At 33.4% G+C, this 13,327-nt stretch overlaps 1 protein-coding gene across 2 annotated transcripts in view; it reads left to right on the forward strand.

The window, feature by feature from the left end:
• The window catches only part of LOC117110429 (ubiquitin-like protein 3), a 31,308-nt gene that overhangs the window by 11,207 nt on the left and 6,774 nt on the right, over window positions 1-13,327 (forward strand). Inside the window, exons 3-4 of one of the 2 annotated variants that reach the window (XM_033253130.1) lie at window positions 565-651; window positions 13,059-13,136. In XM_033253130.1, coding sequence (XP_033109021.1) covers window positions 565-651; window positions 13,059-13,136 — 165 coding nt within the window. The remainder of the gene's footprint in view (window positions 1-564; window positions 652-13,058; window positions 13,137-13,327) is intronic. The other variant, XM_033253129.1, reaches the window with a different exon arrangement.

The following is a 13,327-nucleotide window of genomic DNA, read 5'->3' on the forward strand; positions in this document are numbered from 1 at the left end:
AAAAAACAGATTAAAAAATCCTTAAATTAATACCAGCTATTCAAAGTTTAATTTGAATTTTTTGAAGTACAGTATTTATATGTGCTTTGACTCTGAAAGTGATAGTATCGTTAATGCAAAATCACTGGATAATCTAAACTTAATATTACTTTATACAAATATTCTGATTGTAAATTTCTATTGTCTATTATATAGGTTTTTGCTTGACTTTTTAATGTTTTTAAACCTTTGTATATACAATTGTAAATCTTCTGTTGTCTATAGGTTTAAACTTTTTTTTAAAACCTTTGTAATACAATGTATATAAACATTTGAATTTAGCTGTTGCAACTGTAGTATAAAAAATGAAAACTGAAATAGAATACAAATAATCTTTTACTTATCTTGTGGTAATATATGATGTCAGTATTTTTTATTATTGATGTCTTCCAAATGTATGACCTTTGTATAAAGCAGGAAGAAGACTTCACTGAACACAAGATTATTAATTAATATGGCATATAGTTTTGCATTTACATTCTCAATAGTTTTAATGATGTTTCTATTGGTTTTTTTTTTTTTTAGAATGGGAGGCTGACAGAGTAAGCTCAGCGGCTATACTGCGGCTTATCTATCAAGGTAGATTTATTCATGGGAATGTAACATTAGGAGGTGAGTTATTAAATCTGTTTACATTTTATTGATTATTAATAATATCTCAAGGTAATTTTTTCTTGATTAGTTAATTTGTAACTGGAAGTTGAAACATCCAGTAATATTAATGTTTTTTCTTATTTTGATCTTTATTTTTCATTATAATATAATGTTCTTATTTTTAGTATATTCAAATGGATTTTCACATTTTAATAGGATACAGTTGCATAAGTGCCAAACTCCCGATAATAAGGACTCGGTGGTATATTCTTCATCATTGACGCACAAAATAATCAAAGAATGATTATAACATATGAATGTCCAATTTTTAGCAGTAATATTATAGCTTTGCTTACATGAGATAGAGGCACTGACACCCACCTCAGGCCCACCAAGTTTTATTTAACCCTCAACAGATTTTACCTTGGCCCACTCACTGGCTGTACCCCTGCCCCAGACATTTACTCAAAATGGCAGGAGCTGCAAGATGATATTACAGCTGATCCTACCTCCACAATAGGATGGCCTTCCTCCCTACAAATTCTCCGTCAGAGTTTAGCAATGTGCTGTAACATGAATTATCCCCCACTTGAGCTGAGCGTTTGGATAATTTGTATGGTTCTTGCCTTTTGCACTCCAGGGCCCGGGTTCGATACCCAGCTCTGTGTCGAGTATTGAATTCAGGTCTTTTATAATAACAAAAAAAGGCTCAGCTCCTCGAATAACCCTCTCAGGAGAGTTAGGCGAGTTAAGGACCATGTTTGTTTCCGTTTGATGTTTATTTAAGGCATTAATTTATAAAGTTAGTACTGGACCTGCTTACAGGCATTGCCTTCTTGGTTTCGGTATTGTACCATAGGTGGTAGAATGAATAAAGTTTATTTACATCTAGCAAAGGTGTTCACACCTTGTCAATTGAAGCGTACATTTAGAAGTGTGAAATCATTAATGATTCTAAAGATAATGCTATAACATCTTGGAAACTAGAAAGAATGGAGGAACACCTCCCCAAGGTTTGCAACACCCCAGCGATTTCCCAAGACATTACGCATTGTGGTATAATGTTCGTTAAAGATATGTTGTATACGTTTAGTAGTGGCATCTGTGTGGGAGTGAGCGCTGGAGAGAGTTGTGTGCCGTCGTGTTCGGTGGACCTTTAACCTTTCCATCGTTCATGACTCCTCGTATCAAAATTTAATTCCATCAGCATGATAGATTGTAGGACCTCAGAACAGTTTAAAAGTGACTCAAAGTTACTTGGTTTTCTCTATGCACCAACCAGAGAATTTTTCTTTACATGGTCTGGACACCTATGGCCCTGACTTCTTCCGGGAATCACCTTTTAGACTGCTTTGCCCTCCCATACTGTACAGCTACTGCATTGGATAAAAAATGTTTGATGCACATTCATTTTATAATTTTTGCTTTTATGTGAATCAAATATGGCAGCTATTTAATAACTGACCTGTGTGATATTTACAAAGTTGAAAATTAATAACAGCCAGGAAATAATATTTATATAAATAAAATAAGTATAAGTACACATGATGAATCAATTTAAAAACGTATGTTGAAATGTTTCAATAGCATTCTATAATTTAAATTTAAAAATAGAAAAAAACCTGACTGATGTATTTAAATTCACTAAATTTAGATATTTGATTACAGTTGTTTTTTCATATTACTTATCCATTGAAAAAAATAAATAGGATAAATATTGTGTTTTTTAAACCCATTCCGAAACATTTCAGAACGTATGTTCTCCAAATTTAGTATATAAATTCACTAAATGTAGATCTTTGATTATATTTGTGATTGTTCATATTTCGCATCCGTTGAAAAAATTAAAAGGATAAAGAATTGTTTTTTGAACCCATTCTGAGACATTTCAGAACGTATGTCAAAATAATTTTTTAAAATAAAAGAACTTTTTTTTGAATAAGAGAATTATTTTTTGCTTTGAAGAGTGGTTGGCCTGTTCCACAATGTCCCTGCACCTAATTGCAGCCACCACTGAATGAAAATGCTTAGTCACACTGTAGTCTAGTGTATAGATTTGAGTTTTTTGACACAAATTTGAGCAGAGTAGAATCGGGGAATGAATTTCGTGGATGGTTCTTTGTATCCTCCCCAATTCTTATTTTATTCTTTTTCATGTTGAATTTGCTGTCATATTTTTACATTCAACTTATTTCAGTCATATATGCATTATGAATGCACATTATTTATGGTATTTTCAGTTGCGAAGCATTGCATATTAAAAATACGTAGATGAGTTATAAAAAAGTAAAGCACAAAATGTGACTTAACATTTTCATTGGAATCAATAATACAGTATCTATAATATGACAAGTTTATAATTCATTTAAGAAGACCTGTTTACAATTTGGGATCTTACGTTACAACAATTTAAAACAACCGTAAAGGATGTTATAAAATACAGTATTATAAGCCTGGAAGGCATATCCCAAGGTTGTTTAGAACGAGAAGAATGATTAGAATTGTCATGGAAAACAAAATTGTAATGTAGTGGCAATGCTAAAATGGCATAGAAATAGAGAGCTGTTCTAAACTCTATGGAGTGGCTTCCCTATACAAGGATAAAAGAATACATTTACACAGGAGAAATGAAGATTCTGAAGTGCAGGCTTGTCTAGGCTTGAGCATGTAAATCTAAAAGCAACACAAGACACTCTGTATTGGGACATTGCCGCACATGCATAAATCACTACTCAAAGCTGTAAAAAGATTCAAATATATTTATTACATTGTCTAGTAATATAATACATATAAAAATAAAATTAAATAAATAAAAATAGTAAATGCTAACTTTCTCTGTATTGAAACTGTACGAAAAATTCAAGTACTGTATATTTCAAAATATAATAAAAAGAATGTAAATCAAGATAAAATAATGATGATAATATCTTCTAAAATTGTATGATTATTCCTAAGCTTAGGGCTGTAAGAAAAATGTAATTCTCGATTGAAACGCATTGTTTTCACTTAAAATCTTATTCTCTGTCAGTAAATATCAAAGGTCTATGGACAGTCTTTCATGTTGTTAATTCATGTTGTTTTCGTTTTTTACATACAGGCCTCTCTTCAATGAATGTCCACTTTTGGGACCTCGTTTATGTCTGTTTCTACCTCATTGCTACGGTAGAATATGGTTTTTGCAAGATTGTTTTTCTGCCTGATGACAGTATGTCTCTACACCCTTCACAGAATTTCTTAATATCCTCTCCATTTAATTACTAATATAGTGTCCAACATCCAAGGACTGGCTGTATTGTGCTAATTGTAGCTTGAGTAGTAAACTTTACTTACATACAATTAACCGCAAATGCATTAAATGCGTTTTTCCATTATCTGCGGTTATTTTCCAGGTCTCGCATCCTCAGGAAGACTCAAAATGTTATTATCAGTTTCAGCACTCTTGTACTGTAATCGTTGACATAACATTTTCCAAAAACATAATTTTTCTCTGCATCAATCTCAGCTTGTCAACTTTGCTTGTCATTTAGTACAGCAAGCTACTGACTAACACTTTGCTCTTGCATTATATAGTTAACATTAACATACATTATTTTAGGCCGGTTTTTTTTTTTCTCTCTTTTTTTTCTTATTTAGCACTTTTTTTTCAACTTTTAGCCACTTTGTTTCTATGACTAAGAGCTTTAAGTTTGGCTCCTTCAACTAGTCTACACTAGTAGGCTTTTCTTCACTTCACTTAACATTTTTTTTTTTTTTGGCGGAATTGGAGAGTTAGCTCCAAAGGGTACTTCCCTAGGACTTAGGATGTAAATAAGTATTGTATGATGAGGCTAAATCTGGCAGAAGATCGGGCCAAAGCACTTACTTTTAAAGGTGGCCTTTTAAAAGACTGGAGAAGAAAGGAAGCTAAAGTTGAGGAAATTTGTGTTCATGTGTTTTACTGTAGTTTGAAAGTCGTGTTAAATAAAATAAATTTTATTCCATTTTTGTTTCATTACAAATAACACAAAAGGTACAAATTGTTGAAAAAGGGAAAACCACGACAAGCAAAGCTTTCAACAGTTGGCCCCTTCAAATATAAGTATATAAAATATTTATAACATGGAGTAAAGAAATGAGTAAATAAATTAAATAATAATATAAATAGTAATAATAATTAAACTGAGGTCACAGACCTTATATTTTGCCCACAGGCTAGAGGTTGTGGCTTACTGTATATGATAGGGTTTTTTTCCCATTATTAATACTTATTTTAATACCGTATTTTAATACCGTATTTTAATTTTGTTATTGATGCGCTTGAATATAATAAGCAATTATTTAACAGTGAAACAATTGTTTGGTTGCAGATACTGTACAATAATGTGCATGGATATGTGGTGTATTTTAATCCCTTGCGCTTTATTAGAAAGTGCTTTCAAAGTATGAATATGGATAGTGTGGGTGTAACTACACCCACACTAGATATGGTATTTGGCAATTAGCCACATTTCCAACAGTTATAAAAAAATTACACTGTTATTTTTTATTCTGTAAACAAAGTACATATAAAATGTAACTAAAAACAAATGTACATTATATCGAAATACTGTACAATGAATAAAATTACTAAGAATAAAATTACCAAAAAAATAGAAAGAAAAAAAAATACTACCAAGGAGCTCATAGACACACCAGCTGGTTCAGAACTAAACTTAAACTCCAAGAATATATTCCCATTTTGCATGCATTGCTGAGCAATGAAATGCAGTATAAACCTGGAACATTAAAAATTACACTACTCCATGGTTCTCATAATTTTCAATAATGTACAGAGCCAACGGTAACATGTCATTTTCACAGTCTGTGACACCCCTTCCTCAAATGAGCGTGCAATAAAATGGTGATGGTTGTCATTTTATTAATTTATCAATTTTTCTTATCGATAAAGCGTGCATGCACCATTACCCTCATGAACAATTTTGAATGAGAATTTTAGAAGCCTGTTGTAACAGTAGAACACTCTAAATCCTCCTACACGATGATACTGCAATTAATATATAGGTAGACATAGGATACGTAGCCTTAATGATGATACATTAAATACCTAGTTTGCTATCCAATACAAATTATCTAGGCAAAGAGCTATATAGTGTTAAAAATTACACTATTTGATTTCACGCACAAAAAATATTATAACTATATGAAAAAACTTACAAGTTAAGTGGTAATATTGAAATTGTGCAAAGAAGACTGTGCAAGATCATGAATATGTAATGCATTCTCTTCAACTGTGGTGCTCTTAATCTCATTTAGCCACTGTCTAATATAAGGGTTTAACATTGTCGCAGATTCGCTGGGGTCTCTAAAATTGTGCAAACTGCTAGTCTTATTCCACCAACTAGACACAGTTATCAGGGCAGAAATTTAAGAACTAAAAACTAAATTTCAGAGTTAAGACTAAATAAAAACATAAAGATTTTTAAACAACCCAATCCCATATTTCATAAAGTTTAACTTAATACCTAATTACATGAACCCCTCATTAAGTCTGTGACAATTTCTACTTTTTGACCCGTTTTGCTAATTAATTTTAACTCTGATCCTCGTTGTCTTTTATGAATCTGTTTTTTATTTAATCATTTTAGCAAAAATTGTTGTGAGGCCACAAGATGTAAAATTTTGTTTGTATTGAAATAATAAAAGATAATACAAAATTATATTACAAGGACTGAAATTGCTCATTAAAAAATACTTAATGAGGAATGTATAAAAGCTCTGAGAATTAAGTTGTATGTTGCTGTGTTGATGACAATGACTTGCACAAGTTTAGTACTATATCCACAAGCCATCTGTCAATTTGTAGCTGGACTAATTATCAAGTAATGTTAGCCTGTGTAGGTTGGCATGAAAAGAACTGAATAGCCTGAAAGAAATCATAGAAAAAGCTGTAATTTAAAACAAGGTGTTGAATAGATAACCATGGCAATTCGCAATTTACAACATATAATATGATTCAGATCGTAGGAGGATAATGCAGATACATACACAAAATGGCTTCCGACGTTAATTCAATTTCATTTAACATTGAGTGATCTGCTATGCAAAAACCATTTCATTTCATTTCATTTTTTTTTTAAATATGATGAGAAACAACAAAAGAGAGGAAAAGCCAAAAGCGAACTAAATCGGATATCAAGTTGTTTCCCCAACATGTTAAAAATATCACAATTACCAATCAATAAAAAATAAAGAACAAATCATTTGTCAAGGGTGAAAAAAATTTTTCAAAAAATTCAAACGTTAAAACTTTATATTAAAATGATGTAGGAATTAAGTAAAGGTTAAATTGGGGGTCAGATGCAACTAACATGCAAAATGAAGCTTGAAGCTGGTTTTCCACTAGGTGAATTTATTCGCGCGAATCAAAGCGTCGATTCGCTTCCTGAGTTCTGATTGGTTGCGCATTTTTTCGCTAGCAAAAACTCCGATAGAAATGTGAATGCGTATGTGAACGAGCCGCCGCTTTCCATTCCCGCGAATACATTCGCCAAGTGGAAAACAGGCTGACGAGTAAAAATTCTCCTTTCGCAGGATTTGAACCCAGGACTTCTAGATTATAGGGCTAATGCAAAGCATCTTAACCTTCAAGCTACTTCCAATATATGACACTTTTATTGGTACTCATGTGGCATGCATACAATTTACCGACTTGGGTCTTGCTTGTTTCTGATTTTGCCATGCACCTGAAATATCATTGTGTATATCTCAGAAGAATTTTATGAGACCGAGCTGTGTTTGGATAGTAAACACAGACACGGCATGTATACATACACACACACTCATCTGATAGTCCTATTAATGTAGTGCTTTAAGCTGTCTATCAGATCGAAGTTTATTAATGTTGCTGTCTCACGACGGACGTACAATGGGCTAGCATTCATACGCATGCTTGTTAAAAATCGTACTCCAGTTTCCAGCATTGTCATTGGCATTATAAATAGAATGCATACTGTTACAGTAGGGCTACAGTACATGCTCATCTGGTCTTCTTATTTGAACTGTCCATTCGATTTTCAATAGACCTTTCCGGAGTGTCAATCAAACTTCACAACTGACTAATCAGAACAACGCTAGGAATACGCGCGCGTCTTACAAACACACGTGTTGTCCCACAAACGCACGTGTTCGCGTATGTTTTAACACTGCCGTCTTGTGGGGCCTTAGCAACAAAATCCAAGGGGCGGAGCTTAGCGGAAAGGTCCATTTAGATAAGTAGCTTGCTTTTATCCATTTGCTTGTCAAAAACATTGTGATTGGCTGTAATGCTAACTGAAGTTACAGAACTACTGTACCACTGCAATAACATAATGTTTTATTCGGTTACTTTTTTTTTTAATAATCTGAATTTGTTGTGTCAGATTGTCATGAGACCGCTTAATATCAAACTCAAACAATTGTTGTTCTTACAGTTTATCAGATTCCTACTATAATAATATTGTTTTATTTGGTAAAAATCCAGGAAAAAAAAAACCCAATATGGTAACCACAGTGGTTAACAAAACATTAAAATATTCTTAAAGTTCAATTTAAATGCCTAGCAGACAAGAATTTTTGTAGGAAAATTTCCATTTACTTGTAAAATCTTATTTAATCCTTTTAAAATTATACCAGCTTTTAGATATTCAAATTAGATTTATATTATTCCCAGATTTGTTGTATCATACATAGACTTGATTACAGAAAGTAGTTTATTAGTGAATGTAGTCGATTTATTGTCCTGTCATTTGGTTGCATCTACTTGACACAACAGAATCATTTATTAATAGACCTGCCTGACAATTCACTTGAAAATTTATCTCCCTGCGCATGTATGATACAAAAAAGGAATTGTCAATTGACAATCAGGAGTTTATTAGGTCCGCTGTACATTATAACGGTCAACGAAACAGAGAAGAGGCAAATTGCCGCATATTGGTCTCTAGACGGTCTTAACGATTAGGTAGTATTATATGTCTCTGGCCATTCTGTGACCTAGATAGTTTTCTGTTCATTGCTACTGTTTACTGTGGATTTATTACTGTGGCTATAATTTTTTAAATTATAGTTGGTTAAAGTCTGTAAATCATATAAAAACGGAAACTAAAATATTTTGGTCAGTATCTAAAACTCTCTCAAAAAAACAAAAAAAAAACAAAAACTGTTGTATGCCCATATATAGTCATGATGTGCCTCTGTGATCATGATGTGCCTCTGTGATCATGATGTGATGTCATCATGACCATATTTAGGCATGTCACATGTTTTTGTCAAATAAAATATGCGAGTCTAGACAGGACTATATTGGAAATTGCTAAAATAGTTTTAATAAGTTTTAAATAATTAGCAAAGTTAATCTAAACAAATTTTGCCCAAGAAAACTGAATCATGAACCTTCAGTATTAAAGAGTATGTATTACTTTTAGTATAATATTATAGTCTAAAAGAAGCAAGCAATATTAGGCTAAATCTAGTCAGACATCTGACAGACAAAAATCTGATTGTAGTACAGTACAATATGCCCAGTTTTGAACATACCGTACATTACCAATTGTTTAGCAGCTTAGCTCAGTCGGCTAATCTGGTGGTAGCCACTGTGTGTGCGCTGAACCGTGGAGATCTCTAGGTCCCCGGTTCGATTCCCATCGCTGCCTCTCCTTGTGTTTCAGCAAGAAGGCTGAAATACAAGTTACAATTAGCGCACCGTCTTTAGGATGAGACGTTTAAGCCGTTGGTCCCATTATGGCCCATGTACATGTTAAAGAACGCAGTACACTCTTTGGAAAAGAGTAGGGGATTGTCTCCCGGTGTACTGCCCAATCACCACCAGAATTACCCCACTGGAAATAAGTCTTCTTCTAGACTTTCGTGGGCTGTCCTTGGTGTTTACACCAAATAAATCCAATCCAATCCAATTCAGGACATCACATGTTTCCTTAATAAGCAAACCTTTTTTCTTACCAGGAACTAACACAAATTAATTATTTTGTGAAATTTTTTATTGTGTACCAGTATTTATTATTATTGTCAATGACTTTTGGATACTTTTACACAGTAAAGTCTATAATACAAATGCTGAACACATTTTGTTCATGAATTATCGTAAACTGTGATTGTGTAGTGATGTGAATTGTATACCAGATCAGCCGCCCACTGATACTTTCAAACAAACATTTTATTTTTGGCCTGTTATCACACTACAGTCACTTTCATGAAACACTTATAATTTCAAGGGGAAAAATTGGTTTATCAGACCCTCTTCTACCAGGAAATTCTCCCAACATTAAATCTTCATTGTGAATTGTTTACCAAATCAGCTGCCCACTGATAATTTCAAACAAACATAATTTTTTTTTTGGCCTGTTAGCACACTAGCTTTAATGAAACATTTATAATTTCAAAGGGAAAAATTGATTTATCAGACCCTCTTCCACCAGGAAATCCTCCCAACATTAAATCTTCATTTCTTCCTCACAAATAAACAGGTCTGGAAAAAAATTGTTGTGACTCCGACCATGAAGATTATCTTGATCAAATGCCTCCAGAAACAAATGTTATCTTTACAATCTTATAGCAAAACAGTAGTACATTTAGTAAGCAAAAATATTATATTTATGCATTAAATTGTGATGTGCAAAAAAAAAAAAATTGTGAATTTTTCTAAAATGCCCCCGGGTTAAAAGTCAATGCCTCCAACCACTGGTCGCGCACTTTGCAGCAGCCCTGCAAATATATTGAAGCCTGGTTCTCACAAGAGACCTAGTATCCGGATCGGGAGCTAATCGTAAGCCCTAACCGTTAGCACCTGTGTGAGAATGGCCGATCGGTTAGCGCTAACCGTTAGCGGTATCCGGATACCACTAACAGTTAGCAAGCGCTATCAGTTAACAAGTTTCTATCATCAACCAATCACACATACACATTTACAATTTCCAGTTTCTTATTGGCCAGTGATTCAATCATCATATTTTTGGTATCCGGATCTTCTCGTATGGACGCACGGCAGCTAACGGTTAGCATGATCCGGATCCTTGTAACCGTTAGCTGCCGTGTGGGAACATACAGTAGCCATAAAGCATTTATCGATCCCATTACTGAATTGTTTACACCACATCACATTCTGTACAAACTTGTGATAGGATTTTGAGCCAGGATGTAATGGTACCCTCTATTGCTTTTTCTACCCTTACTGTTAAGTCCCATCTAGACTATCAAATTTTATTTGAGAAAAACATGTGACACGCATATATGGTCATGATGATATCATATGACCATATATAGGCGCATCATGACTAAATATGGACATATGTTTAATATTCTCGACAGACCTACTGTATACACACTTGCAATGTTTTATTTGCTAATAAGATATTATTTTTGTTTTTTCCTCTGCCTGCATGGGCTCATCAGAATCGTTTACTAAATTACCTCCTTTGACAATCTATAATATACTCTATACAAGTTTACAAAGGTATAAAAAGTCTTGGTTTAACTTTCTGCTATTAACATTTTTTCAAGGATTTAGTTCGTTTTTCATATTGAAAGATTTTTATTTTCTTGGTTTAACTTTAATGTACCACATTATTTTATGTCGCATGAAAACATTTTAAAATGCAGAGGAGTATGACGGCAGAGAGTGGTGTTTGACCTTCAGAAAATGACGGTTTAGATGGCGTATCAAGTTTTACCCTGTCTTAATACCAATAAGGCATTATTCTGTTGTTTGTGGGAGTAAACAATGCGGTTGACATGTGATATGAAAGATTGAGTGTTGGTGATGTCATGGTTTTACTTGGCATACGAGCTGTCTCGGTCCATCGATCAATAGCTGATCTCGGGTGTCAAATAGAACATGGATATGACTGACTATTATTGGACTTAATTAAATGCATGTTAGCTGACAGCCTAAGTATAGATGCAAACAAGACTCTGTTGATGCTATGGATAAAGCCCATCCTTTTCTAGTATTCTACGTTATGGTTGCAAGTCCAACTTTGGTTTAATTGCACATTTGGTATCAAGCAATGAATCCACCTTCTTTTTTAGAGTAAATCTCTTTTGGGTAGACCTTGTTGTAAGTCCACCTTTGGTTTAATCCCATGCCACCTTTGGTTTACGTCCATCACACCTTTAGTACATCAATTTTTGGTATCAGTATTCAGTTTTGGTATATTGTTAGCCCAACTCCATGTTTAAATTTGATTTAATGTTGATGTGATCAATTTAGTTTACAATTCTTTTTACTCGTTTTTACCTGTAATCGTGTAATTTCGCTTTTTAATGTACTTTTTAATGACCCCAACCAGGGCAATGTAAATAATGTGCAATTTAGATTCGTCTACAATACATTATACTGCCTTCTGTTCCCCCGTTATTTATTTATTCACTTACTCATTTTTTATGGTAATTTTGTTGTTTTTATGACATAATTGTAATTTTAACTTTTTTTGCCTGAATTTTGTATATTAAATATTGAATAAAAAATCCATGAATGAACTTTGGTATAAAACACCTTTGATATCACTAAAGCAGTCCACATTTGCTATAATAATTCCCCTTTCCAGTCTTTGGTACTGCGTAGTCCTCCTTTTGGTATAAGCCCGCATGTGTTATAACCACCGTTGATAACTAACACATCACTTGTGGTATAAGGTTTAGTATACAATAAGCATACCATTGGTAAAAGTACAAGCAAGTCCAATTTCGGTGTATGGTAACCATTTCTTGATACTGTACAGCGTAATGTGTCCCCTGGCATCGACTGTAGGACATACTGTATTGTATATCATATTATATCCAGTGTGGATCAAGGTGGGAGAGGGCCTGGGTCCCTATAAATTTGTCAAATTTTTTTTTTTACATGGAGATAAAAAGAAACTTATATTCAGATAATTCTTTGCATGCGCCCCCTCGTTTTGCCGCTAAGTTTTAAAAATTTCAATGCAAATCAATGTTATGTGCAACTCACTTTCCTGTTCTAAAACTGTTGGCCCCCACCCCCTTTGAAAAATTCTGTATCCGCCTCTGGTCAGGCAATTCAGGAGCGCTATTGATTGCTCTCCTCGCATAATTTCGAGGAGCGCGGAGGAGCGCCGGCGCGATCGCGCGCCTTTTAAATCAAGGTCTGAGTTAAGACCGTTTTATTGTAATCTGACCCTGTATTTGAATAAAATTTTCTCATTGTACATAAGAAATATGTACAAGATGTTAACAAATATCAAATTTTACATACAGTACCCATTTTGGATGTAAGCCTACCTTCGAATATTAACATCTGCTTTAGGTATATTGTATGCCCAATCTTTTTTTTTTTTTTTTCAATCATTCATTTTCTTTGATCTATAGGTAATATTCATTTTAACCATATATAGACATCCAAATAAATTAAAGTGTCTGTGTTTTTCTTTCAGCTTTACAATTGCCTATTGGAAAAACCACTGTTATGCATATATTGGCAAGAGAAACATTACCAGAACCGAATTCACAAGGTAAGCTTAATTAAAAAAAAAAATTCCACTTTCTTTTCATAAAAATACTTTAGATGTTTCTGTTGAGATTATATTTTTTCTGAGCTTAATAGTAATGGATGGACTGTAGTTTCCAATTACAATGACTTTTAAGTTGTACATGAAATTTCAGTTTCTGCACATACTGCTAAATATTTTTAGCACTTGAATAG

The sequence above is a fragment of the Anneissia japonica genome, unplaced genomic scaffold (assembly GCF_011630105.1).
Source record: "Anneissia japonica isolate Jap-2015-1 unplaced genomic scaffold, ASM1163010v1 scaffold287936_len456577_cov159, whole genome shotgun sequence".
Lineage (NCBI taxonomy): Eukaryota > Metazoa > Echinodermata > Crinoidea > Comatulida > Comatulidae > Anneissia > Anneissia japonica.